The sequence below is a fragment of the Phyllobates terribilis genome, unplaced genomic scaffold (assembly GCF_046119375.1).
Source record: "Phyllobates terribilis strain yellow unplaced genomic scaffold, ASM4611937v1 Scaffold_12__6_contigs__length_324123572, whole genome shotgun sequence".
NCBI classification, from domain to species: Eukaryota; Metazoa; Chordata; class Amphibia; order Anura; family Dendrobatidae; genus Phyllobates; species Phyllobates terribilis.
This window is the reverse complement of record NW_027362772.1, coordinates 19682258-19710185: the sequence shown is the minus strand read 5'-3', so window position 1 is coordinate 19710185 and position 27928 is coordinate 19682258. Positions and strand designations below refer to the sequence as shown.

General features: G+C 48.5%; 1 protein-coding gene across 1 annotated transcript in view; it reads right to left on the bottom strand.

The window, feature by feature from the left end:
• Positions 1–24966, bottom strand: part of LOC141171941 (leucine-rich glioma-inactivated protein 1-like) — a 41295-nt gene extending 16329 nt beyond the window's left edge. Inside the window, exons 1-7 of the mRNA XM_073655654.1 lie at positions 24634–24966; positions 19599–19940; positions 17775–17846; positions 17064–17135; positions 15900–15971; positions 15681–15752; positions 7330–7508 (exon numbers count right to left, since the gene is read on the bottom strand). Of these exons, the coding sequence (XP_073511755.1) occupies positions 7330–7508; positions 15681–15752; positions 15900–15971; positions 17064–17135; positions 17775–17846; positions 19599–19786 (655 nt within the window). The 5' untranslated portion in view covers positions 19787–19940; positions 24634–24966. The remainder of the gene's footprint in view (positions 1–7329; positions 7509–15680; positions 15753–15899; positions 15972–17063; positions 17136–17774; positions 17847–19598; positions 19941–24633) is intronic.
• Positions 24967–27928: the final 2962 nt, after the last annotated feature.

Sequence of the window (27928 nt, the reverse complement as noted above, 5' to 3'; positions counted from 1 at the left end):
GATGGGACAGCTTTCCCAGTTGCCGCTGATGGGACAGCTTTCCCCAGTTGACGCTGATGGGACAGTTTTCCAGTTGCCGCTAATGGGACAGCTTTCCCCAATTGCCATTAATGGGACAGCTTTCCCCAGTTGTCGCTGATGGGACAGCTTTCCCATTTGCAGCTGAATTTACTACTTTCCCAGTTGCTGATAATGGGACAGCTTTCCCCAGTTGCCGCTAATGGGACAGCTTTCCCCCGTTGCCACTAATGGGACAGCTTTCCCCAGTTGCCGCTGATGGGACAGATTTCCCCAGTTGCCACTGATGGGACAGCTTTCCCCATTTGCCGCTAATGGGACAGCTTTCCTCAGTGGCCGCTGATGGGACAGCTTTCCCAGTTGCCGCTAATGGGACAGCTTTCCCAGTTTCTGCTAATGGGACAGCTTTCCCAGTTGCCACCAATGGGACAGCTTTCCCCAGTTGCCGCCAATGGGACAGCTTTCTCCAGTTGCCATTAATGGGACAGCTTTCTCCAGTTGTCGCTGATGGGACAGCTTTCCTATTTGCTGCTGAATTTACTACTTTCCCAGTTGCTGAAAATGGGACAGCTTTCCCAGTTGCCGCTGATGGGACAGCTTTCCCAGTCGCCGCTAATGGGACAGCTTTCCCTGTTGCCGCTAATAGGACAGCTTTTCCCAGTTGCCTCCAATGGGACAGCTTTCCCCAGTTGCCAATAATGGGACAGCTTTCTCCAGTTGTCGCTGATGGGACAGCTTTCCCATTTGCAGCTGAATTTACTACTTTCCCAGTTGCTGCAAATGGGACAGCTTTCCCTGGTTTACGCTGATGGGACAGCTTTCCCCAATTGCCGCTGATGGGACAGCTTTCCCCAGTTGCCGCTGATGGGACAGCTTTCCCCAGTTGCCGCTGATGGGACAGCTTTCCCCAGTTGCCATTAATGGGACAGCTTTCCCCAGTTGTCGCTGATGGGACAGCTTTCCCTTTTTCAGCTGAATTTACTACTTTCCCAGTTGCCGCTGATGGGACAGCTTTCCCCAGTTGTCGCTGATGGGACAGCTTTCCCCAGTTGCCGCTGATGGGACAGCTTTCCCCAGTTGCCGCTGATGGGACAGCTTTCCCCAGTTGCCGCTGATGGGACAGCTTTCCCCAGTTGCCGCTGATGGGACAGCTTTCCCCAGTTGCCGCTGATGGGACAGCTTTCCCCAGTTGCCGCTGATGGGACAGCTTTCCCAGTTGCCACTGATGGGTCAGCTTTCCTCATTTGTCGTTGATTGGACAGATTTCCCAGTTGCTGCTAATGGGACAGCTTTCCCCAGTTGCCACTGATGGGACCGCTTTCCGCAGTTGCCGCTGATGGGACAGCTTTCCCCAGTTGCCGCTGATGGGACAGCTTTCCCAAGTTGCTGCTGATGGGACAGCTTTCCCCAGTTGCCACTGATGGGACAGCTTTCCCAATTGCCGCTGATGGGACAGCTTTCCCCAGTTGCCGCTGATGGGACAGCTTTCCCCAGTTGCCGCTGATGGGACAGCTTTCCCCAGTTGCCATTAATGGGACAGCTTTCCCCAGTTGTCGCTGATGGGACAGCTTTCCCTTTTTCAGCTGAATTTACTACTTTCCCAGTTGCCGCTGATGGGACAGCTTTCCCAGATGTCGCTGAAGTGACAGCTTTCCCATTTTCAGCTGAATTTACTACTTTCGCAGTTGCCGCTGATAGGACAGCTTTCCCCAGTTGCCGCTGATGGGACAGCTTTCCCCAGTTGCCGCTGATGGGACAGCTTTCCCCAGTTGCCGCTGATGGGACAGCTTTCCCCAGTTGCCGCTGATGGGACAGCTTTCCCCAGTTGCCGCTGATGGGACAGCTTTCCCCAGTTGCCGCTGATGGGACAGCTTTCTCCAGTTGCCGCTGATGGGACAGCTTTCCCAAGTTGCTGCTGATGGGACAGCTTTCCCCAGTTGCCACTGATGGGACAGCTTTCCCAATTGCCGCTGATGGGACAGCTTTCCCCAGTTGCCGCTGATGGGACAGCTTTCCCCAGTTGCCATTAATGGGACAGCTTTCCCAGTTGCCGCTGATGGGGCAGCTTTCCCCAGTTGACGCTGATGGGACAGCTTTCCCCAGTTGCCGCTGATGGGACAGCTTTCCCCAGTTGCCGCTGATGGGACAGCTTTCCCAGTTGCCGCTAATGGGACAGCTTTCCCAGTTGCCGCTAATGGGACAGCTTTCCTTAGTTGCCGCTGATGGGACAGCTTTCCCCAGTTGCCGCTGATGGGACAGCTTTCCCCAGTTGTCGCTGAAGTGACAGCTTTCCCATTTTCAGCTGAATTTACTACTTTCGCAGTTGCCGCTGATAGGACAGCTTTCCCCAGTTGCCGCTGATGGGACAGCTTTCCCCAGTTGCCGCTGATGGGACAGCTTTCCCCAGTTGCCGCTGATGGATCAGCTTTCTCCAGTTGCCGCTGATGGGACAGCTTTCTCCAGTTGCCGCTGATGGGACAGCTTTCCCCAGTTACCACTGATGGGACAGCTTTCCCAGTTGCCGCTGATGGGGCAGCTTTTCCCAGTTGCCGCTGATGGGACAGCTTTCCCCAGTTGCCTCTGATGGGACAGCTTTCCCCAGTTGCCGCTGATGGGACAGCTTTCCCAGTTGCCGCTAATGGGACAGCTTTCCTTAGTTGCCGCTGATGGGACAGCTTTCCCCCGTTGCCGCTGATGGGACAACTTTCCCCAGTTGCCGCTGATGGGACAACTTTCCCCAGTTGCCGCTGATGGGACAGCTTTCTCCAGTTGCCGCTGATGGGACAGATTTCCCCAGTTGCCACTGATGGGACAGCTTTCCCAGTTGCCGCTAATGGGACAGTTTTCCTCAGTTGCCACTGATGGGACAGCTTTCCCCAGTTGCCGCTGATGGGACAGCTTTTCCATTTGCCACTAATGGAACAGCTTTCCCATTTGCAGCTAATTATACAGCTTTCCCAGTTGCCGCTAATGGGACAGCTTTCCTCAGTTGCCGCTGATGGGACATCTTTCCCAGTTGCCTATTATGGGACAGCTTTCCCAGTTGCCGCTGATGGGACAGCTTTCCCAGTTGCCGCTAATGGGACAGCTTTCCCCAGTTGCCGCCAATGGGACAGCTTTCCCCAGTTGCCATTAATGGGACAGCTTTCTCCAGTTGTCGCTGATGGGACAGCTTTCCCATTTGCAGCTGAATTTACTACTTTCCCAGTTGCTGCAAATGGGACAGCTTTCCCCAGTTGCCGCTGATGGGACAGCTTTCCCCAGTTGCCGCTGATGGGACAGCTTTCCCCAGTTGCCGCTGATGGGACAGCTTTCCCCAGTTGCCGCTGATGGGACAGCTTTCCCAGTTGCCACTGATGGGTCAGCTTTCCCAGTTGCCGCTGATGGGACAGCTTTCCTCATTTGTCGCTGATTGGACAGATTTCCCAGTTGCTGCTAATGGGACAGCTTTCCCCAGTTGCCACTGATGGGACAGCTTTCCCAATTGCCGCTGATGGGTCAGCTTTCCCAGTTGCCGCTGATGGGACAGCTTTCCCAGTTGCCGCTGATGGGACAGCTTTCCCCAGTTGACGCTGATGGGACAGTTTTCCAGTTGCCGCTAATGGGACAGCTTTCCCCAATTGCCATTAATGGGACAGCTTTCCCCAGTTGTCGCTGATGGGACAGCTTTCCCATTTGCAGCTGAATTTACTACTTTCCCAGTTGCTGATAATGGGACAGCTTTCCCCAGTTGCCGCTAATGGGACAGCTTTCCCCCGTTGCCACTAATGGGACAGCTTTCCCCAGTTGCCGCTGATGGGACAGATTTCCCCAGTTGCCACTGATGGGACAGCTTTCCCCATTTGCCGCTAATGGGACAGCTTTCCTCAGTGGCCGCTGATGGGACAGCTTTCCCAGTTGCCGCTAATGGGACAGCTTTCCCAGTTTCTGCTAATGGGACAGCTTTCCCAGTTGCCACCAATGGGACAGCTTTCCCCAGTTGCCGCCAATGGGACAGCTTTCTCCAGTTGCCATTAATGGGACAGCTTTCTCCAGTTGTCGCTGATGGGACAGCTTTCCTATTTGCTGCTGAATTTACTACTTTCCCAGTTGCTGAAAATGGGACAGCTTTCCCCAGTTTCCGCTGATGGGACAGCTTTCCCCAGTTGCCGCTGATGGGACAGCTTTCCCCAGTTGCCGCTGATGGGACAGCTTTCCCCAGTTGCCGCTGATGGGACAGCTTTCCCAGTTGCCGCTGATGGGTCAGGTTTCCCAGTTGCCGCTGATGGGACAGCTTTCCCAGTTGCCGCTGATGGGACAGCTTTCCCAGTTGCCACTGATGGGACAGCTTTCCTCATTTGCTGCTGATGGGACAGCTTTCCCAGTTGCTGCTAATGGGACAGCTTTACCATGTTGCCGCTGATGGGATAGCTTTCCCCAGTTGCCCCTGATGGGACAGCTTTCCCTAGTTGCCGCTGATGGGACAGCTTTCCCTAGTTGCCACTGATGGGACAGCTTTCCCCAGTTGCCACTGATGGGAAAGCTTTCCCAGTTGCCGCTGATGGGAAAGCTGTCCCAGTTGCCGCTGATGGGAAAGCTGTCCCAGTTGGCGCTGATGGGACAGCTTTCCCAGTTGCCGCTGATGGGACAGCTTTCCCAGTTGCTGCTAATGGGACATCTTTCCCCAGTTGCCATTTATGGGACAGCTTTCCCATTTGCAGCTGAATTTACTACTTTCCCAGTTGCTGATAATGGGACAGCTTTCCCCAGTTGCCGCTAATGGGACAGCTTTCCCCAGTTTCTGCTGATGGGACAGCTTTCCCAGTTGCCATTAATGGGACTGCTTTCCCATTTTCAGCTGATAATACAGCTTTCCCAGTTGATGCTAATGGGACAGCTTTCCTCAGTTGCCGCTGATGGGACAGCTTTCCCAGTTGCCGATGATGGGACAGCTTTCCCAGTTGCAGATGATTATACAGCTTTCCCCAGTTGCCACCAATGGGACAACTTTCCCCAGTTGCCACCGATTATACAACTTTCCCAAGTTGCCGCTAATGGGACAGCTTTCCCCACTTGCCGCTAATGGGACAGCTTTCCCCAGTTGCCATTAATGGGACAGCTTTCCCCAGTTGCCATTAATGGGACAGCTTTCCCCAGTTGTTGCTGATGGGACAGCTTTCACATTTGCAGCTGAATTTACTACTTTTCCAGTTGCTGCCAATGGGACAGCTTTCCACAGTTGCCGCTAATGGGACAGCTTTCCCCAGTTGCCACTGATGGGACAGCTTTCCCCAGTTGCCGCTGATGGGACAGCTTTCCCCAGTTGCCGCTGATGTGACAGCTTTTTCAGTTGCCACTAATGGGACAGCTTTCCCATTTGCAGCTGATTATACAGCTTTCCCAGTTGCCGCTAATGGGACAGCTTTCCTCAGTTGCCGCTGATGGGACAGCTTTCCCAGCTGCCGCTGATGGATCAGCTTTCCCAGTTGCCGCTGATGGGAAAGCTTTCCCAGTTGCCGCTGATGGGAAAGCTTTCCCAGTTGCCGCTGATGGGACAGCTTTCCCCAGTTGCCGCTGATGGGACAGCTTTCCCAGTTGCCACTGATGGGACAGCTTTCCTCATTTGCTGCTGATTGGACAGCTTTCCCAGTTGCTGCTAATGGGACAGCTTTTCCCTGTTGACGCTGATGGGATAGCTTTCCCCAGTTGCCGCTGATGGGACAGCTTTCCCCAGTTGCCGCTGATGGGACAGCTTTCCCCAGTTGCCACTGATGGGACAGCTTTCCCCAGTTGCCACTGATGGGAAAGCTTTCCCAGTTGCCGCTGATTGGAAAGCTTTCCCAGTTGCCCCTTATGGGACAGCTTTCCCAGTTCCCGCTGATGGGACAGCTTTCCCAGTTGCCGCTGATGGGACTGCTTTCCCAGTTGCTGCTAATAGGACAGCTTTCCCCAGTTGCCATTAATGGGACAGCTTTCCCATTTGCAGCTGAATTTACTACTTTCCCAGTTGCTGATAATGGGACAGCTTTCCCCAGTTGCCGCTAATGGGACAGCTTTCCCCAGTTGCTGCTGATGGGACAGCTTTCCCCAGTTGCCGCTGATGGGAAAGCTTTCCCCAGTTGCCACTGATGGGACAGCTTTCCCAGTTGCCATTAATGGGACTGCTTTCCCATTTGCAGCTGATAATACAGCTTTCCCAGTTGCCGCTAATGGGACAGCTTTCCTCAGTTGCCGCTGATGGGACAGCTTTCCCAGTTGCCGCTGATGGGACAGCTTTCCCAGTTGCAGATGATTATACAGCTTTCCCCAGTTGCCACCAATGGGACAACTTTCCCCAGTTGCCACCGATTATACAACTTTCCCAAGTTGCCGCTAATGGGACAGCTTTCCCCACTTGCCGCTAATGGGACAGCTTTCCCCAGTTGCCATTAATGGGACAGCTTTCCCCAGTTGTTGCTGATGGGACAGCTTTCACATTTGCAGCTGAATTTACTACTTTTCCAGTTGCTGCCAATGGGACAGCTTTCCACAGTTGCCACTAATGGGACAGCTTTCCCCAGTTGCCACTGATGGGACAGCTTTCCCCAGTTGCCGCTGATGGGACAGCTTTCCCCAGTTGCCGCTGATGTGACAGCTTTCTCAGTTGCCACTCATGGGACAGCTTTCCCATTTGCAGCTGATTATACAGCTTTCCCAGTTGCCGCTAATGGGACAGCTTTCCTCAGTTGCCGCTGATGGGACAGCTTTCCCAGTTGCCGCTGATGGATCAGCTTTCCCAGTTGCCGCTGATGGGAAAGCTTTCCCAGTTGCCGCTGATAGAAAAGCTTTCCCAGTTGCCGCTGATGGGACAGCTTTCCCCAGTTGCCGCTGATGGGACAGCTTTCCCAGTTGCCGCTAATGGGACAGTTTTCCCCAGTTGTCGCTAATGGGACAGCATTCCGCAGTTGCCGCTGATGGGACAGCTTTCCGCAGTTGACGCTGATGGGAGAGCTTTCCCAGTTGCCGCTGATGGGACAGTTTTCCCCAGATGCCGCTGATGGGACAGTTTTCTCAGTTGCACCTGATTACATACCTGTACCCATTTATGATAATTAGGAAAGCTGAATGAAAGATTATGGGTACAGCTTACAAATAATGTGTTACCATTATTCCCATCTGCTCCTTACTGGGAAGTGAAATGCAATCATGTAAATGACTTATAAGGACAACTTGCCACTCAAGGGTTAAGGTAAACTGGATGACTATATCAAAGCTGTAATATTGATTATTGAGCACCTTGCTGGTGTGAGCACAGTGATAATACGGGGGGCTGTTATATAGTGTCGCACTCACTGCTGCTGATGCAGTAGAAGTCGGAGTCGTTGAGCTCGTGTAAGCCTTTCCCCTTGAACTTTGCTGGTTCCTCACAAGGTAATGGAGGCCACATGGCCACATTCTTCCCTGGTCCATTTGCCCACTGCACCAGCCACTTAATCTGACAGTCGCAGTGTAGAGGATTCCCACGTAAATCTCTGCCAAAAAAAAAGCCAGAAAGTAAAAAACCTGGAAAATAAAAATCTTCTCCTACAGTATTACAGCTTTCTAATAGATTTTATGATGATTAATCTTTATTAGTGATGGGCGAGCACTAAAATGCTCGGGTACTTGTTGCTCGGTTCGAGCACATTGGAATACTCGGGTGCTCGACCCAAGCAACAAGCCTAATGTAAGTCTATGGGAATCTCAAGCATTTTTCAGGCGGCTCCACCCGGCGGTCTGCAGAGGGCCTAAAAATTGCCCAAATCGATGGGAACAGTGCTCAAATGACATGGGGACAGCATGGGGAAGACCCCTGGAAGCATTTCTGACTCCCAGGTCACTGTTGTTAATAATGTTGTCAGAGGTATTACGCCACTTTTACGGACTCACAATAAAACATACCAAAAAGAAACCAAAATGGATTTTCCTGGGAAATATGTTAAGGAACATCCTTTGCATGACATGTACAATTTATATAAAGCAAAATAAATAACCAAAAACAAAAATACTTCTCCAAATCTTGGGCATTCACCGGGAAATATCATTTTAACATTTTACAACCTTATCTGGCCATGTGGTGTGTGACACATCATCAGACACATGCATACAGTGCTGAAAAGACATGGGAACAGCATGTTGAAGAACTCTGGAAGCATCTCTGACTCCCAGGTCACTGCCTAAAAGTGTGGCCATCATAAGTGATCCTTGGCGCATGGGAAGATGTCTCCCGCCATGCACCTGTCGTTGCAGACATGAACAATCACTGTCCACATCCTTGTCCCAGTGCAGCGTTCAGTTGTCCCTACCCCATTCCTTGGAATGCAAGCGCAAGTATGCAGTCAGCCACCCACCTACAGGCTGCAATACTATACTGCCAAATTTTTGACAGCTGCTTGCACTTGAAATATGGCCTTTTAGGCTCATGGAGGCGGAAGCTTTTCATAACCTCATGCCGGCGGCGGCCGGGTGTCCATACTTGGTCCCCAGCCGCCACTGTTTCTCCCGCTGTCGCCTCCGCCTTCCACAAGCACGGGTCCCACAACATTACGCGTGCCCTCCCCAGTGCACTTACTGGGAAGGACCGCCTTACCACAAACACGTGGACAAGTGAATGTGGCCAGGGATGGTACGGAGCCAGTCCACAACTTTTTTTGCTGAGAGTTGTATTTAGCTCAACGAAAGGACAGGCATAGAGGGAAACCGTATCTACCGTGCATTTCATTTCTCACAGGAAGTCCTCTAATGCAGCTTGTTGCAGAGCAATGGCAGCCCATCCAACATCAACTCGCACTTGTCGGTGGTGCTTTGACACACACACATCTTTTTTTGCGCATTAAATTTCAAGAATACAGAGTTGGACAATGGCCTGATCTGCAATGCGGTTTAAGAAATAACATGCATAAGCATGTCTGATCCACATTAAAAAAGCAGCCATAGAGTGTCCGGGAACCTTCCCCCACGCTTTTCTTAGTCAGGGCTGCTTCTCTGCAGGGTTGGACGGACCCATCAGAGAACCGGAGACTCCTCCGGCGGGCCCTGGCTTCTCCTTCAGGAGAGTTCATAGTGCCGAGGTGAGGCCATGATGATGATAGAGGCCACCATTTGCTTAGTTTTCTGTTACTTGGAATGCAAGTGCAAGTATGCAGCCAGCCACCCACCCACAGGCCGCAACACTAAATTGCCAGATTTCTGGGCAGCTGCTTGCACTTGAAATATGGCCTTTTAAGCTCGTGGAGGTGGAAGCTTTTCACAACCTCATGCCGGCGCCTGCCAGGTGTCCATACTTGGTCCCCAGCCGCCACTATTTCTCCCGGTATCGTCTCCGCCTTCCACAAGCACGGGTCCCACAACATTACCTGTGCCCTTACAGGGAAGGACCACCTAACCACAAACATGTGGACAGGTGAATGCGGCCAGGGACGGTACGGAGCCAGTCCACAACTTTTTTTGCTGAGAGTTGTATTTAGCTCGGTGAAAAGACTGGCTTAGAGGAAAACCATATCTACTCCAGCTGTCATTTCCCTGTCACCAGGTTCCGCCCATTGTCATACAAGACCATGCCTGGCTGTATGTTCAGCGGTGAGAGCCACAAATCAGGCTGCTGTGTTACAGCTTTCAACAACTCTGCAGCGCTGGGCGGTTTGTTAATTAAGCATGTTATCTTCAGCACAGCCTGTTGCCGCTTGGCCAAGGCAGTGCTGCAGTGCTGTCAGCTTGTGACTGATGTGGTCATTTCGGAGATGGAGGAGGAGGTGCATGAGCTGAACAATGCGATTACATTGAGGTTAAATTGGTGACGCTGTTTTTTATACTAAAGAAAGATCCTATTTTTTTGGTTTTTTTACGATATTTTTTAAGACAAATGCATTCACCGGGATATGTCATTTTAACATTTTGCAACCTTATCTGGCAATGTGGTGTGTGACACATCATCAGACACATCCTGTTTTATTTATGATGGAGGGACTCTGAAAGTCATGAAGCCTATTTTTATAGGGACATCAGACTATTCTTAAAAGGCCAGCAGTCGGCCCTCGCTATTGTTAGAGAGCCATCAGCCGGCTATGCTTTGTTGTTACCATTATTAACAAGTGGGTCTCCTATACTGTTATTGCGTATCCAGTGACTGCAAGGGCTGCCAAAAATTTGGACGCAACCCAATACCCCTTTGAAGAGACATAGAGGAGGGTCTCAGTAAAAAAAATGTTCCCATTATAAAGGAACGGGTCTCCTACAGTGGTAATGCCCATGCTGTGACTGCAAGGGCTGCCAAAATTTGGGAAAAACCCCACTAAGAATTTAAAGACACATGGAGCAGAGCTACAGTAACAAGGTACGACATGTTCGCATTAGGAAGGAGAGGTTCTGCTATACAATTATAGGGTATGCAGTGAGTCCAACGGCTGACAATTTTAGGAAAAACCCCACTAAGAATTTAAAGACACACAGAGCAGGGCCACAGTAACAAGGTACGACATGTTCCCATTAGAAAGGAGAGAGTCTCCCATTGTGTTTGCCTATGCAGTGAATGCAAGGGCTGCCAAAAATTTGGAGGCACTTCAATGCCCCTTGGAAGAGACGTGGAGGAGGGCCTCATAAAAAAATGTTCCCATTAGAAAGGAGCGGGTCTCCTATCAGTGTATGGGCTGACAAACATTTACCCCTGGGGGGTATACATGAACATACTGTATAAAAAATTTTTTTTACGGGCAACACCCTTTAAAAAAATTATGTGGGTGTTGCATCGCGGACCATGGTCACCCTGGTGATATGGTGGTGGAGGATGAGGAGAAGGAGGAGGACAAGAGCAAATAGCCAAAATCAGGAAGTGTATACCCATGTGTGGGTGTGAAAAGGTGCATGGGAATACACCTCCCAAGAAAAGACACTGGATTTGAGTTTATGTTATGCTGCTATCATTCGGTGGTGTTGAGAAGTCTGGCCCAATCCAGCCCTTGTTCATTTTTATAAGAGTCAGCCTGTCAGCATTTTCAGTTGACAGGCGGATGGACTTATCAGTTATAATTCCACCAGCGGCACTAAAAACCTGCTCTGATAAAACGCTGGCGGCAAGGCAGGCCAGGACGTCCAAGGCATAGACAGCAAGTTCATTCCACGTATCCAGCTTGGATAACCAATAATTATAAGGCACAGCGGAATCACGGAGGACGTTGGTACGGTCGGCAAGGTACTCCCTCAGCATCTTCCCAAACTTTGCACTCCTTGTGAGAGTACCCCGCGCCTCAGGGCCTGTGCGATGGGAGGATCTGAGAAAACTCTCCCAGAACTTTGACAGTGTTCCCCTGCCTCTGCTGGATTGAAGTTGTGTCTCTCTCGCCTGTACTCCTCGGTTGTCCAACGAAGTGTGCCCTCTGCCGCCAGAGTTTTCAGATGGGAATTTTTTTAATAGTTCCGCAACAAGGGCCTTCTGGTACAGCCCCATTTTTGTAGACCTGTCCGCCTCAGGAATAAAAGATATAAAGTTCTCCTTGTAGGGTGGGTCTAGAAGTGTCACCAACCAGTAATGACTGTCACCCAAAATTTTGAGAACGCGAGGGTCATGAGAAAGGCGGCGTAACATAAACTCAGCCATGTGTGCCAGACTGCTAAAAGGCAAGACTTCCGTGTCCTCACCAAGAGGATGACTGACCATGCTCTCCTCCTCCTCCTCTCTTTTCTCTGGCCATCCACTCTGAAAAGACGGTATGACAGCTGTGCAGGTAGTACCGTCTATAGTGCATGAAGCTAGCTCCTTTCCTTCCTCCTCCTCCTCTTCCTCATTGTCACCCAATCCACGCTGGGATGAGATGAGGCTTGGCTGTGTGTAATCACTCTGTATGGTTCCTTGCTCCATCTCATCGTGCTCCGCCTGCAATGCATCCTCTTTGATTGTGAGCAGAGAGCATTTCAGAAGACAGAGAAGCGGGATGGTGACGCTAATTATGGCGTCATCACCGCTCCCCATCTTGGTGGAGTCCTCAAAGTTTTAGAGGATGGTACATATGTGTGACATCCATGTCCACTCCTGAGGTCTTATGTGTGGAGTGTGATCTGAATACCAACGGCCTTGTTGATGCTGGTACTCAACAACTGCCCTCTTCTGCTCACAAATCCTTCCCAACATCTGCAGTGTAGAGTTCCAATGCGTGGGGACATCACACACCAGTCTGTGAGCCGGAAGCTGCAAACGCTGCTGAAACACTGCAAGGGCGGCGGAAGCTGTAGCTGACTTTCTAAAATGGGCACACTTTATCAAGCAGATCCGGAAGCTCCAGGTAGGATTTAAGAAACCGCTGAACCACGAGGTTAAGCACATGGGCCACGCATGGTACGTGTGTGAGCTTGCCTTGCCTCAGAGCCGCCACCAGGTTTCGGCCATTGTCACACACGACCATGCCTGGCTGTAGGTTCAGCGGTGTGAGCCTCAGATCTGCCTGCTCTTTCAGAGCTGTCCACAACTCTTCAGCATTTTGCGTTTTTTCAATTTAGCATATTAGCTTCAGCACAGCCCATTGCCGCTTGGCCGAGGCAGTGCTGCAGTGCTTCCAGCTTGTGACTGATGTGGTCATTTCGGAGATGGAGGCTGAGGAGGAGGAGGCTGGGGAGGATGAGGTGCAGGAGCAGTAGACCTTGGGGGCAACCCTGATTGACCTAGGGCCCGCAATCATTGGCGTCGGGAGGACGTGTTCCGTCCCAAGGTCCGACAAGGTCCCGGCTTCCACTATGTTAACCCAGTGTGCCGTCAGCGAGATGTACCATCCCTGCCCACAAGCACTTGTCCACGTGTCCGTGGTTAGGTGGACTTTACCGGTAACTGCATTGTTGAGGGCACGGCTAATGTTTTGGGACACGTGCTCTTCTAATGCGGGGACAGCACACCGGGAGAAATAGTGGCTGCTGGGGACTGAGTACCGAGGGACGGCCGCCGCCATCAGGTTGCGGAATGCTTCCATCTCCACAAGCCTAAAAGGCAACATTTCGAGCTCAAGCAGTCGTGAAAAGTGAGAATTTAGTAGTGTGGCCTGTGGAGCGTTGGCTGCATATTTGCGCTTGCGTTCCAAGGCCTGGGGTATGGACAACTGAACGCTGCGCTGGGACAAGGACATAGACGTGCTTCCTGATGCAGCTACTTGAGAGTGTGCAACGACAGGTGCAGGGCAGGAGCCTGGACCCTGGGGTTCGGCCCACAAAGTCGGGTGCATTGCTGCCATGTGCCTGATCATACTGGTGGTGGTCAGGATGGTCGTTTTGCCACCACTGCTGATGCTGGCCTGGCAGGTGGTGCAAATGGCCTTTTTGGGGTTATTTAAAAAGCAACCAGACTCGGGAAGACCTAACAGTTGTACTGGCAACTTCCTTCGTGTTGGTGTTACGGGGAACAGTTGCCTGCCTTCTGTCTGCAGCCACCACACTGCTTCTTCCTGCCTGTTGGGGTTCTCTGCCTCCCTCCCCCTGTGTGCTGCTGTCCTCACTCTACATGTCCTCCTGCCAGGTTGGGTCAGTTACTATATCATCCACCACCTCGTCTTCCACTTCCACACCCTGATCCTCCTCCTGACTTTCTGGCAATTGTGTCTCATCATCGTCCACCTCTTGTGACACTTTCCCACCGTCGCCTTCGTGTGACCGTGGTTGCTCAAATATTTGTGCATCGCTACACCCGATCTCCTCTTGCCCCGCTTCAAGTGGACCGGGCGAGAGGCCAGAATCTATAAATGGAAAAGTGAACAGCTCTTCAGAGTGTCCAAGTGTGGGATCAGTTGTCTCTGGGTACTCGGCATGGTGGGAGGAAGGAGGATCAGGGTGAGGAATATGCAGACTCACGGCTACTGATACTCGACCGTGTGGAAGACAGGGTGGTGGTGGTGGCTAAGTGACTGGAAGCATTATCCGCTATCCAACCAACAACCTTTTGACACTGCGCTGGGTTCAATAGTGGTGTGCTGCGGTCCCCTAGAAATTGGGACAGGAAGGTCAGGCGAGAAGATGTGGGTGTTTGTTGTGGCACAATTTCAGCTTGCCCACGGCCTTGTCCTCGGCCTCTGCATGCGCCATTACCATCACATCCAGTTCCCCGTCCCTTGCCACGTGCCTTGCCCAATTTAAATGGAGGACAGTATCTTCCACGCTCACTACAAATGACTGAGTTTGGAGCGAACTTATATGTGACCCGTGTGACGGAGAAAACAGAGTTTTAAATACCTGGCCTGTAGGTAAGTAGTTTGGACAGCAAACTGGTGTGAATTACTACACTGACACACTAAAGGAAATTTTTAATGGAGGCCAGAAATGGCAGTATTTTCAGACAACGTATATGTGAGCCGTGTGAGGGAGAAAACACAGTTTCTGGATTTCTAGCGCTGTAATATGGAAAGGACCTGGCTGTATTCTGCAGTACCAACAAGCAAATGGCCCAGAAAAACGGTGATCTCTGGATTGCTTTTTAAGCAAATATTGAGGATTAAGATCCAAAGAAAAGTATTCCTGGCCCCTGAGACCTGGGCCTATGTATAGAAATATCTAACAGCAGCAGAAGGCAGAATTGGAATGGAGCCTCTTGTGCTATGTGCACTGCAGTCTGCTATATACCCTGCCTGCCTATATACACTGCCTGCCTGATATCTCTGCAGATGGATTAGTCCTCAGAAGGACTGTTTGTTAAGATGGATATGTGTAATGTACGGTTTTTCTCCCTACACTACCTAATACACAAGCAAATCTCTCCCTAGCTCAGCAGCAGCTCTCCCTACACTGTCTGATTCCGGAGTGACTGTGACGAGCATGGCGGTGCCACGTCTGATATAGACCCGATGACGCTGTGTGGCCAGCCAATCACTGTAGTGCCACAACCAACATGGCTACGGCATTACAGTGCATGGCAGGCAATCCCTGCATGGTCATCGGCTCTCTAAAGAGCGCCAAACATGCAGGGAGGGGAACCGAGATGCTCGGGCGAGCACCAAGCAGTAGAGAGCATGCTCGTTCATCACTAATCTTTATTTATCCAAAGCTCGATTGCAACGATTGGTCTAATGGAGGTGGGAAATGCTCCATATCCTCCTATAGGGGCAAGCAGGTAAAGGTTCACTGTGACTTTAAAAGCAGACGTTCATCTTGACTGCTACTGGCGGATTGTTCTTCCGAGTGTGCTGTGCTAATATTAGGCATATAACGAAGATGCTGCCAGCAGCCAAGCCCCAAATATACCCAGTGGGATACAGAAGGGATTCAACCGTCCCAGAGGAATTCTAGAGAAGGATCATCGATCGTTCGGTACAGACTTCCTTATAACAAAATTTGATTTCTAAAGTTTTCATGAAACTTGATACTTTTTGCAAGTAATAAGTTCTGAGTGTTGGGTGCCTCTTTTTCCAGCTTCGCAAGCCATCTCTACCATGAATGGGGAATCCAATACCCTGAAATATGTTGGCTTTTAATAAAAGCCAATAAAAAAGTTTCAAATTTAATTTAAACAGTAATAATCAACTTGTATCATATGGAGGTTTGTAGCAATTGTTCTTTTCTAGAAGTTTTTTTGAGACCAGTGAAACCCCTTTGCCATAGTGTGATAGTAATCTCCAACCCAAACTTCCGGCATGGTCTGACAGCTGGTCAAGCGTAAGGCGGTGGCTTCCAGAGACTGGACAAAGGAGTCCATCACTTACATGTGTTTGATGGCTGTGAGCGTTCGAAATAATCCGCTGGGAAGAGATTCCAAGTGATTATTGGCCAGACTCCTATATGGAGAAGGAACAGACAAAATTAAGACAAGAATATTCTTAAATATGAAGTTGATTCTCAGTCTGAATGTTCCCCGCACCACCTGCCCACTTCAATCATCATCACCATCATCATCATCATATCCCTTCTACCCTTATACTCACAGATGGATCAGCGACCTTAGACCTCGTAATGCGTTTCCTGAAATTTTCTTTATATTGTTGTTTTCAATAAACCTGAAGAATATTAAGACAATTTATATGTCTACAGATGAATACAAAGAGGGCAATGGTAGGACATGTATTTTTGACTACTATGGTTGAACTTTGGACATGGGATCCAGTCCCAAACCATAAGTCATGTTGACCCCCACACCTTACTAGTCTACACGCCTGCCATGGTTCCCTTTGTTGTTTTGCAGTCAGGTGATTATTTGATTTGGTGCTGGGGCCAAATGATCTCCACAATTATGGTCTAGACTGGTCCTTAAATGAGGAAGAGCATGAAGATGGTTCACAGTAGTAAGACCATCTCTAAAAAGCTTCTGGTGGTGGACCTGCATCATTTAATGGATTGTCCATGCTGAAAACTTTTAAATTTCATAGGATCCATGGTTAATTGTTTCCAGCACCATTTTGGGTCATGTTTGACCCCTCTGATGGCCAAGAACATCCAATTTGCTATGGAGGTTCCAAATGGGAGCTTATTAGCCAACAAATAGAATTCTACATCCATATGTGCTTCCCTCCACATTCACCTCTAGGGGCTTTTCTGTTCTTCAACCATTAAAATGGAGTCGGCCTTTCTGCCGATAAAAAAGCTTTCTTTCCTATGGTAAGGAAAATTTTGGAGTTATCTATGGAGTTTTTGCCTCTTCATCCAGAAGAGCATGTGTGTTGTCAGACCCTAATGTCGGGGAGAGGCCAGACTCACAATCTCCGTTCTAGTTCATTCCAAAAGTTGAGGTCCTGGCTCTGTGTCAACCAAAGGTCAACCACCCACTGATCATGAAATGGTGACAGAGCCTACCAATATGTATATTACTACTTTATGAGACTAGAATATTTCTCTAATGTTTGCTGTCCTAATTAGGGGTAACAGGTTGGGTTATAGATGTAGTATGTGACTCTTCTTCTAGGGGAATTTTTCACCTGTTCTTTGAATATTTTGTGTGAGGATCAAGGAATTCTTTCCAAAAGTTGGACCAGATGAACACCAACGAAAGTGTTTTTTTTTTTTGTGATCACATTTATTTATTGGGCATGAAATATACATTCCATACTTCATATAGAAATGCGAACACTTGGTTCTCTATCTGCAGAACTTACAAGTACTCCAAGTGTTTCAACTTCAGAAAGGCGTCATCAGAAATCTCCTCGAAGGAACAAGACGTGAAGAGTCTAAAAATACCAAATTCAGGTACATTAAACCATGAGAAGACATGAAGACCAAACATCTCAGAACATCAACGTCTTCATTCTATTAAACTGTTTCTACAGAGGTGAACTGTAGGGATATAGATAGAAGTTCCTCTGCTCAAGGTGGCAACAGTGGAACGTTAGACCTAGAATATAACATCTAGATGGTTTCCAACTTGTTGTACCTGCTGACCACCATCACATGTAGGTTAATTTCTTCCTGTACCATTATGTTCCCTCTGCATATATGAATGCACATACATAGCTAAAGGATTAGACCTTTTCTGCTGGTCCAGGTTGTGACAATTGAGGTCCGGTTAAAGACAACCCAATGAAAATATATGGCCTCGGAAGCTTTCAGCTACACTTTGTTAGCTTCAGTTTGTAACTATACAGCTTCCCAGCCTCTAATTATTTCATTTTAATTTCTTTTTAGTTTTTCAAAAATAGAAACAGTATTTATTGCAAAACAATGAAGTTCAAAATTACGGCAGCTCATTAGAAGAGCGGCGTTCTTATTGACGTCTACAGTGGCTGTAATAAAGCAGAATGAAAGCAATAAGACGTCAACAAACAGTTGGGTTTTGTCACAAGCAATTAGAAGCTAATGAGAAAACTTACAAGATCTGCATCGTCTGTGACAGGGCGAAGCTGTCGGAGGGGATGTTCTGGAAGCCGCATCTGAGGAACGAGCTGGTGGAGGGGGGGGGGGGGTAGAGAAATAACAAGAGGCAAAAAAATTAAAAAAATATTTCATTGCTACTTATGGAACCAAAAGTGAGTTCCATAACTAATCTAAATTGGTTATTTTCTTGGGGCAGATGGATGTCACCACAATACCTAAATCTGTGGCCTTTTTTTTTTTTTAATTTGAAAGCCCCAAATTATGTTCTATCATCTAATAAAAAGTTCTCATGGTCCAATGTACAGTGAGTACGGAAAACTCTGTGACCATTCTTGACTGGCCCAGCCAGAGCCCTAAACCCAATTGAGCATCTCTGGAGAGACCTGAAAATGGCTGTCCACCAACGTTCACCATCCAACCTGACGGAACTGGAGAGGATCTGCAAGGAAGAATGGCAGAGGATCCCCAAATCCAGGTGTGAAAAACTTGTTGCATCATTCCCAAGAAGACTCATGGCTGTACTAGCTCAAAAGGGTGCTTCTACTCAATACTGAGCAAAGGGTCTGAATACTTATGACCATGTGATATTTCAGTTTCTCTTAATAAATTTGCAAAAATTTCTACATTTCTGTTTTTTTCAGTCAAGATGGGGTGCAGAGTGCACTTTAATGAGGAAAAAATGAACTTTTTAGAATTTACCAAATGGCTGCAATGAAACAAAGAGTGAAAAATTTAAAGGGGTCTGAAAACTTTCCGCACCCACTGTTTGTAACCCCAAGGTCCTACAAGAGTCAGAACTGGTTGCTTCACCTCACCAAAATATAGGAATACACTCACCCCACCTTCTTTTCCAATATTTTGTAGGATAGAAGGGTGTTGTGATTCTTTAATAAGTTCCACCCTTTGTGGAGCCTTGGCAAGACCCAAGACTTCATAAAAGATAGATTGCAGAAGACATGATCTGGACTTTCTTGAGATAGATCCTCCTTCATAATACATATGCCCTGGGTAAGTTACTTTATGCCCTATATTTCTCAATAGTTTCTAATAGATTGGTGACCCATCTCAACCCCTGTCCACGCTGGAGAGGAATCATCTCAGGGGATCTGAAGTCAACCTATAATTTGGCTTAGTGCTGTGTCTGCGTGTTTTCCATCGTCATGGTCTTTCCTGGCTCTTGAGGATGAGAATGCTTCCCAAGAGTAAGACCATCTATTAAAAACATCTGGATAGTAGACCTGGATTGTGTAATGCATTTTCCATACAGAAAACCCCTATTGTAAGACACTGCAATCGTATGAATTTTGACCCAGTCTACAAAAATATCCTCTTCCGATTAGCTCATTTATTAAACATGTTTTTCACTAATCTCTCTGCATAATAGATGCGCTATCGTACGTCTCAGGAGGACTCCAGCGGGATAATTATATTCAGAATTATGGGTATTTAATCCGCAATTAGTAAAAGAACAATGATATTTACAGCTTCAAACACCTTAAGCTGTGTAGACGTAAGTGCGTAGGTTGGGCTTTGGTGAACCTACAAGAAGGTAGAATATCATCTAGTCATTGAACTCGGGGCAACCTCAACTAAGCCTAGTGTTTTGGACAACGCCCTTAGAAAAACTATCATTCCAATCCCTTGACAGATAGGGCTAAAATAACCTGAATTTTTGGCTTGGTGGTCAATGTTAAATGTGCATTTTGGGTAACGTTTTTTAAATACTTTGAACTAGTTCATGTTGGATATCCAACATTGACTTCTACAAACCCTACAGTGATCTCGACGTGTTGAGTTTGGTGAGGCTTTGTTTGACTTACACAGAGATGATATCCAAGGAATAAGTGCTGGGAATATGGCTGGAGCCATCACACAGGACATTGTCGATGGTGCAGTTACAGGACGCTGGACACTTCCATCTCGGGGGTCTCTTTGCTCTCATCAAACATGAGGGAATGATTCCCAAGAAGAATATGAGGCCAATCGACAAGCAGATTGATCGTCTCATTGTTCGTTGGGTCTTCAGCGTGTCTTGTTTATGATCACATTGTATCTTCTCGTTCTTAAGGTGTTTCTACCTTAGGTCCCATCTACTGTAGCATCGCACATTCCATTCGTCTCTCCTATTTACATTCACGTCCCATAGTTTTGTGGTTATGATTCTGTAATTTTTGAAAACATAAATGTCAAGATACAAGATAAAATAGATGGTGGTTAAACAAGACCCCGTAGATGTAATGGCCCAACAGGTGACATGTATCATCAGGTCTCCCTACAACCGAGCAAGGAACAATGAGCGGAAACTGTAACAATGGGTAACATAATAAAACAACCTTCATCACTCGCTGTCTCCGAGACTATTACACAGGAGTGCTCTATAGAGGAGGCCGGAGCTCCAAGGACAGAGGTGGCCGAAGTCTCCTCTGCCACAATCCAGGACAAACCTATTATAAAGTGCACACAGCAGATGAGGAGTAAACTGCCTTGTCATAGTACACTGACATGCTATACAAGAGACTGCCCCTCCATGCCATACAAGAGACTGCCCATCCGTGCTATACAAGAGACTGCCTCTCCATGCCATACAAGAGACTGCCTCTCCATGCCATACAAGAGACTGCCCCTCCACGCTATACAAGAGACTGCCTCTGTATGCTATACAGTAGACTATCATTCTGTTCTACTGCAGATGGCCTCTCTATGCAATATATTAGATTTCCAGTATATGCTATACAGCAGATACATTTCCATGCTATACAGTAGACTGCCTCTGCAGAGTATACAGAAGCCTGCCTCTGCTATATAGTAGCCTGCCTCTCCATAGTATACAGTAGCCTGCCTCTGCTATATAGTAGACTGCCTCTCCATAGTATACAGTTGCCTGCCTCTGCTATATAGTAGACTGCATCTCCACAGTATACAGTAGCCTGCCTCTGCTATATAGTAGACTGCCTCTCCAGAGTATACAGTAGCCTGCCTCTGCTATATAGTGGACTGCCTCTCCATAATATATAGTAGCCTGCCTCTGCTATATAGTAGACTGCCTATGCATAGTATAGAGTAGCCTGCCTCTTTGCTATATTGTAGACTGCCTCTTCATAGTATACAGTAACCTTCCTCTGCTATATAGTAAACTGCATTTCTCTGTTGTATAATAAACTGCATCTCCATAAGTAGCCTGCCTATGCTATATAGTAGACTGCCTCTCCATAAGTAGCCTGCCTGTGCTATATAGTAGACTGCCTCTCCATAGTATACAGTAGCCTGCCTCTGCTATATAGTAGACTGCCTCTCCATAAGTAGCCTGCCTGTGCTATATAGTAGACTGCCTCTCCATAGTATACAGTAGCCTGCCTCTGCTATATAGTAGACTGCCTCTCTATAGAATACAGTAACCTTTCTCTGCTATATAGTAGACTGCCGCTCCACAGTATACAGTAACCTTTCTCTGCTATATAGTAGACAGCCACTGCATGTTCTACTGTATATTATCTTTAATGCAGCATAGCAGACTGCCTGTTTATGCAATATCCTGACTCTCCCTCTGTTACAGTGTTACCTCCCCCCGCTGTCCTATAGTATTTTCCGCCTCTCAGTGACATACTAACTCGCTATACAATAGACTCCTTCTCCGTGCTATATAGTATGCTGCCTATGAATTAGACAACCTGTCTTTGCTATACATTGGTGACCTCTGCTCACTATACTGACTTGGTGGAGAAAAGATGGACTCTTTCTGCTATACCGGCCAATAAGGGGAATGAGAGGTCTCGGGATTGCTCGCTGCACATGCTGGGAATCACCCGATGAACAAACAAAACGCTCGTTTGTCGGATGAAATTATTTTTAAGCCTTCTTACAAATACTCCTTCTCGGCAGCACATCGTTTGTTGTAACCAGTATGTGCCGCCGAGAACAATGGCCGCCTCTTATGGATTGTTCTGTGTGCATGGGACGGTCTAATCGGGCTAATAAATGACCATTTGGATTGCAAGTTGGTGACCGGTTAAGCCCCTCAATGTGTCCTCTCATCCGGCCCTACAATTATAAGTCGCCCCTCACCCCAAAATTCCAATGTCCCGATTCTTTCAGGGGAAAAAATGGAATCCTTTATTGCATCTATTTCCGAATCCTCCTATAAACCTGTGCCCTGGAGGAATGAGGCCGTCCAGCAATGCACATAATGTGGTGCCATCATAAATCATTGCCCGGCCGGGGCAAAGAGCATGAAGAAAGAGAACTACGCTGCTACATTGACCCGACTGAGGGGACAAGGGGCGTTATTACTGAGGATGGCGAGGAAGAGAAGCCAGCCAGTATTCGGCCTCCTCTTATGGAACATCTTCGCTCCGATCTGACCTGAGATGTCCTTTAAAGACGTGCCACTTATTAATATGGAAGGGTAAAAGGACAGGCTTTACTAGGGAAAGCTGGGTAAAGAAGAGGAAGAGGTTGTCCACCATTTGGGTCCCCAAATAAGCCAGAAAGATAAGAAGACCAAGAAGTCTCTTAGTCTGGAGGAGCCGATATGTCCAGGCATTACATAAACAGTCCATTGATGTTAAGCCAAAAGGGAGTAATACTTCGTCTCACCTATGGAGGCACTGTAGGGAAATGTATTGCTTGCTGTTGAATTCTACAGTCGGTTGCACGGTGTTCAGCAAAAGAAGAACTTGAGATTAATTTGTAGACAGAGGACCTGCTATTATCTGGGAGTCTGGAGGACGGAAGGGTCCGGGGGTCTGGAGGACGGAAGGGTTCAGGGATCTGGAGGATAAAAGGGTTCGGGGGTCTGGAGGATAAAAGGGTTCGGGGGTCTGGAGGATAAAGGGGTCCGGGGGTCTGGAGGATAAAGGGGTCCGGGGGTCTGGAGATAAAAGGGTCCAGGGATCTGGAGAACGGGAGGGTCCGGGGGTCTGGAGGACAAAAGAGTCCGGGGGTCTGGAGGACGGAAGGGACCGGGGGTCTGGAGGATGGAAGGGACCAGGGGTCTGGAGGAAGGAGGGGCCCGGTGGTCTGGAGGAAGGAGGGGCCCGGGGGTCTGGAAGAAGGAGGGACCTGGGGGTCTGGAGGATTGAGAGGCCCAGGGGTCTGGAAGACGGACAGGTCTGGAGGATGCAAGGGACCCAGGGTCTTGAGGATAGAAGGGTCCAGGGGTCTGGAGGATTGAGGGGCCCAGGGATCTGGAGGACAAAAGGGTCCGGGGGTCTGGAGGACGGAAGGGTCTGGGGGTCTGGAGGACGGAAGGGACCGGGGGTCTGGAGGACGGAAGGGACCGGGGGTCTGGAGGATGGAAGGGTCCAGGGGTCTGGAGGAGGGAGGGGCCCGGGGGTCTGGAGGAAGGAGGGGCCCGGGGGTCTGGAGGAAGGAGGGTCCCAGGGATCTGGAGGAAGGAGGGACCCGGGGGTCTGGAGAACGGACAGGTCTGGAGGATGGAGGACAGAGGGGTCTGGAGGACGGAAGGGACCAGGGGTCTGGAGGATGGAAGGGTCTGGGGGTCTGGAGGAAAGAGGGGCCTGGGGGTCTGGAGGATTGAGAGGCCCGGGGGTCTGGAGGATTGAGAGGCCTGGGGGTCTGGAGGATTGAGAGGCCCGGGGATCTGGAGGACGGACAGGTCTGGAGGATGGACAGAGGGGTCTGGAGGACGGAAGGGTCCGAGAGTCTGGAGGACGGAAGGGACCGGGGGTCTGGAGGACGGAAGGGACCGGGGGTCTGGAGGACGGAAGGGACCGGGGGTCTGGAGGATGGAAGGAGCGGCCCGGGGGTCTGGAGGAAGGAGCGGCCTGGGGGTCTGGAGGAAGAAGGAGCATCCTGGGGGTCTGGAGGAAGGAGGGTCCCGGGGGTCTGGAGGATTGAGAGGCCCGGAGGGTCTGGAGGACGGACAGGTCTGGAGGATGGAGGACAGAGGGGTCTTGAGGATGGAGGGGTCTGGGGTTTGGAGGACGGGAGGCTCTGGAGGATGGAAGGGTCTAGATTCTGGACTTCCTTTCACATCAATGGAGCAGAGATGAAATACCACAACTAACCTGTGGACTGGTGTGGCGCTGTTTTTCTTCTTTGTTTGGAAGAAGAAAGCAATCATAATTTTCCAAATGATGAAAAACTTCTTACGACAGCATTGAGAATAGATCAGATCAGATCTGGGCAAGACCACAACTTCAGTAATGGGACCGACGAACTCCATAGGAATGAAGTGAATCACACTTTATACACCTGGTATGGCAGGCCTCAGGCAGAAGGTGATAGCTGTGCAGGTGGTTGGCAAGGGTTAATGAAAGCGATTGACTAATATATCCAGGAATAGTCTTCAAACAAGTTTCATTAACCCTTGCCAACCACCTGCACACCTAACTTTTTAATTTCTTATCCATCAGTCAGGCCAGGTCGTGACTCAATATTAATGGGCAAAGTCCAGACTCCCCCCTCTTCCCCAGGGGCCATTATGGAGATTTTTGGAATGCTCATAGGTTGAGTACATGAACATTAGGACGAGACACGGGGAAACTGTTGTTCTTTCTCTTTAGATTGTAAGTTTATCAGACCAGGTCCCAATCATTGTATCCAATAGTATTTCTTCTAGCGATACACAAAGTGTGGGAGCTATGAAAATAATTAGAATATAAAGTGGTCTATTCGATTAAAGAGCAAAAAATGAGCTAAAGGTCAAATAACACCGTAAACAATTAAAAAGAATGAGAAGTCGGGAAAATTGTTGAAATAGTCAAATAAAATCCTGCAAAATTCTTGAGTTTTGCTATATGTATCGATGGACGTTTTCCAATATTTCCATTACTTCTTCGACAACTTCCTAAGGATTAGAACAAAGATTCAAAATTTTCTAAGAATTCCACTTACCACAAACGATGTACTCTGGGTCCAATCTCGTCTTAAATGTTCTCCGTCTTTCTTGGCATCTCCATCACATCTTATGTTCCTTCTCTCTTGAGAAGTCTCCTAGCCTTGGTTCTTCTTCTCCTCGCCTCCTTCCCCCCTATGTCCGCTGCCCTCCCTCTTTGTGCCCTTCCCTCCTTATATCTGTACTATTTTCGCACTTTCCCCCCTTGTCTATAGAGTGTTGATGTCTTGCAGCCTCTGACACAATGTGTTGTTTGACAGACTCCTTGGGACGGCTCGGAGGGACGGGCCGGATGATGTGCGTTTGGAACATGCTTGTGCCAAATTGCTCTTCTGTTTGTCGAAGCTTGTGGTTATATTGTTGTTGTTAATAACTGTTGAGTATGAGGATTTGTCATAGTTCTGGAATTACTGCAAAAAAAAAAAAAGAAGAAAAAAATTTATAGTTACAATATTTTGGGGTTACCACGGTTGCTTTCTTCCGAAATGCAGGATGAACATCAAAGGGTGGTGCCCCCCATTATCCTTAAATGCAGTGACGAGGTCCTTGACTACTCAACGTGACCACAATCTCTAGTGGTGTAGTAGTGAGGGAAGTGATTGGCTGCAGTGGTCATGTGGGTGGTTGGGGACATCATTGTGGAGAGCAGCAGAATGGAAACACCGGAGCCACCAATGGTCAATAAATGATGCAACCTAAAAATTACCATGCTGGATGTGTGCAGTCTTGAGTGAGACACTTTTTTGTCCCTCTTGGAATGATATACAGGGATGGAGCCATAGGGATGGGGAAGAGGTAGCTGTAACACTTGCACCCTGGGGCCAAAGGGGGGGTCAAAGTCCCTTGTGCTACATACAAAGACCCCACTAATATAAATGATAGGATAAGGATCTTTTTACAGATGTTGCTTGCCAAATTCAGTCCTGGGTGCCTAGAAGAGGAAGAGAAAGTAGGACCTCTCCAATATCTTGTGGCCAGGAGCATAACGATCGCGGTTGCAGAGGTCGTGACCACGATCAGACCTGTGTGGGTGGGGGGCCCGCCAATGCCAGTGCACATTCGAGGATGCACATTCAGCTGAAGTGTATTGCGGCTCAGGTACTCGACTACTCCCTGAACTGCAATACATGCCACCAGCCAATCAGTGGCTGGCAGCTGATGTCAGCGTGCCCGTCACGAGTGGAGCATGGGAGTGATGTCACACACTGCCTATGGCTGGCATGTCGAAGTCAGCGGCCGGCAACAGAAGAGGATGCTGCACGTCGTGGGAGCGGAGGAAGGTAGGACGAATCATACGTATTGGAAAAGAGAGGCAGAACGGACATACTAGGAAGGGACCAATGATTTAGGACATTACATGAGGAAGGGGCCGAGGATGAAGGACTGTATACCAGAATGGGGGGCATTGTTATAGGATGGGGGATATTATACCAGGATGGGGGGCATTATACCAGGATAGGGGGCATTGTTATAGGATGGGGGATATTATACCAGGAAGGGCCAAGAATGGAGGACATTGGAAGAGGATGGGGGATATTATACCAGGAAGGGCCTAGTATAGGGGACATTGATATATGATCAGAAACATTATACCAGGAGCGGGCCAGTATGGGGGACAGTATAACAGGAATATGTCCAGGACAGGGGAAAATATATCAGGAAGAGGCCAAGGATGGGTACGGTATACCAGGATGGTGGATATTATACCAGTAAGGGCCCAGGATTGAAGACATTATAAGAGGATGGGGACATTATATCAGGAAGGGCCTACAATAGGGGACATTGATATGTGATCGATGACATTATACCAGGAACGGGCCAGGATGGGGGACATTATAACAGGAAGAGGCCAAGGATGGGGACTGTATACCAGGATGGGTGATAGTATACCAGTAAGGGTGCAAGATGGAGGACATTGTAAGAGGATGGGGGACATTATACCAGGAAGGGCCCATAATAGGGGACATTGTTATAGGATAGGGGAAAATATAACAGAAAGGAGCATAGGATGGGGGACATTATACCAAGAAGGGGCCTAGGATGAGGCACATTATTATAGAAAGGTCTTTACAGAATCTAGACCACTACAAAGGCCTATACATTTGACCAACATGGAGGTGGATGCCCAGGTCCAAATATTGCATGGCGGCCCATGGGACTCTAGTTATGCCACTGCTTGTGGCTAAGTCCTGCAGATAAGACAGCAGGATCTGGGGGTAGGGTCTGTAGGAGGAGAGGTAAGCGTTAATTTCCGACAAACATGAAGAAACCTGGAATACCAAGGCCTCCAGAGAAGAAGTACGGAAAACATCTGGCTGCTTGGAAGCCTCATCTGAGGAAATCAGTGGAAGACTACCTGTGAAGACAACAAGAAGACACAAGAAGGTCACTTGGAAAGGAAATAGTTTACGGACAATGGGGAATAAAATTACAATTTACATCCCCTTTTTAGAAAAACTTTTACATTCAAAAAGTTTTTCATATTCAAAACTTATTAAAAAAAAAAAAGATGAAAGGGAATAAAGTTGGAAAAAAAACGAAACATTTTTAAAAACTTCTGAGACATTTATAAAATTCATCTCTATCGGGGGGCCCTAGAAATGTAAAAGTTGTGATAGGGTTAACAGAACTTTCCGAGGCTCCGCCCATTCCATTTCGCTCTATTCTTTAATCACATAAAGTGTCTCTTTGTTCCTGACCCATCTCTGCTCTGATCGGGTCAACCATGGCCCCAAGCCAAGCTACGCTCAATCTAACGGCCTTTTCTTGTGCCCAAAACAAGTCGTCAGAGGAGGGAAAACATACACTGGTCTTTGTGTGCGATGGGCTCGCACAGTGAAGGAGTTAATGTTGCCAAGAGGGCGACATTGGAGGGAGAAGGAGGGAGGTGTGCGGACACTTGGTGAGGGATGGTAACCCTCAAACCACTTTGTGGCTTGGAAATTGGGGCATCGGGCTTACTTAGGAGTAAATATCTTGTAATGAAAAATATTTTGAGATTTTGAAGATTTGTCCACAAAAGGATTCTTACCCATTGTAAAATAATGGGAAAACTGACAGCAGCGGGGGACAAGTGTGCTGATCTTGTGGTGAGCAGTGACCTGTCCTCACGTAATGATGAATAATGAGGACAGGACTTTATGTGACCTAGGCAAGGATGTGAAGAGGTGACGAAGTGACTTCCCCTTACATAAGGATACTCGGCCGAATGCTCGAGTGTTCTTTATGTAAGAGACGCTGCAAACTCCAGTTCCCTGCATCCTTTAGACTTCAGACCCCTCAGTCCATCTCCTC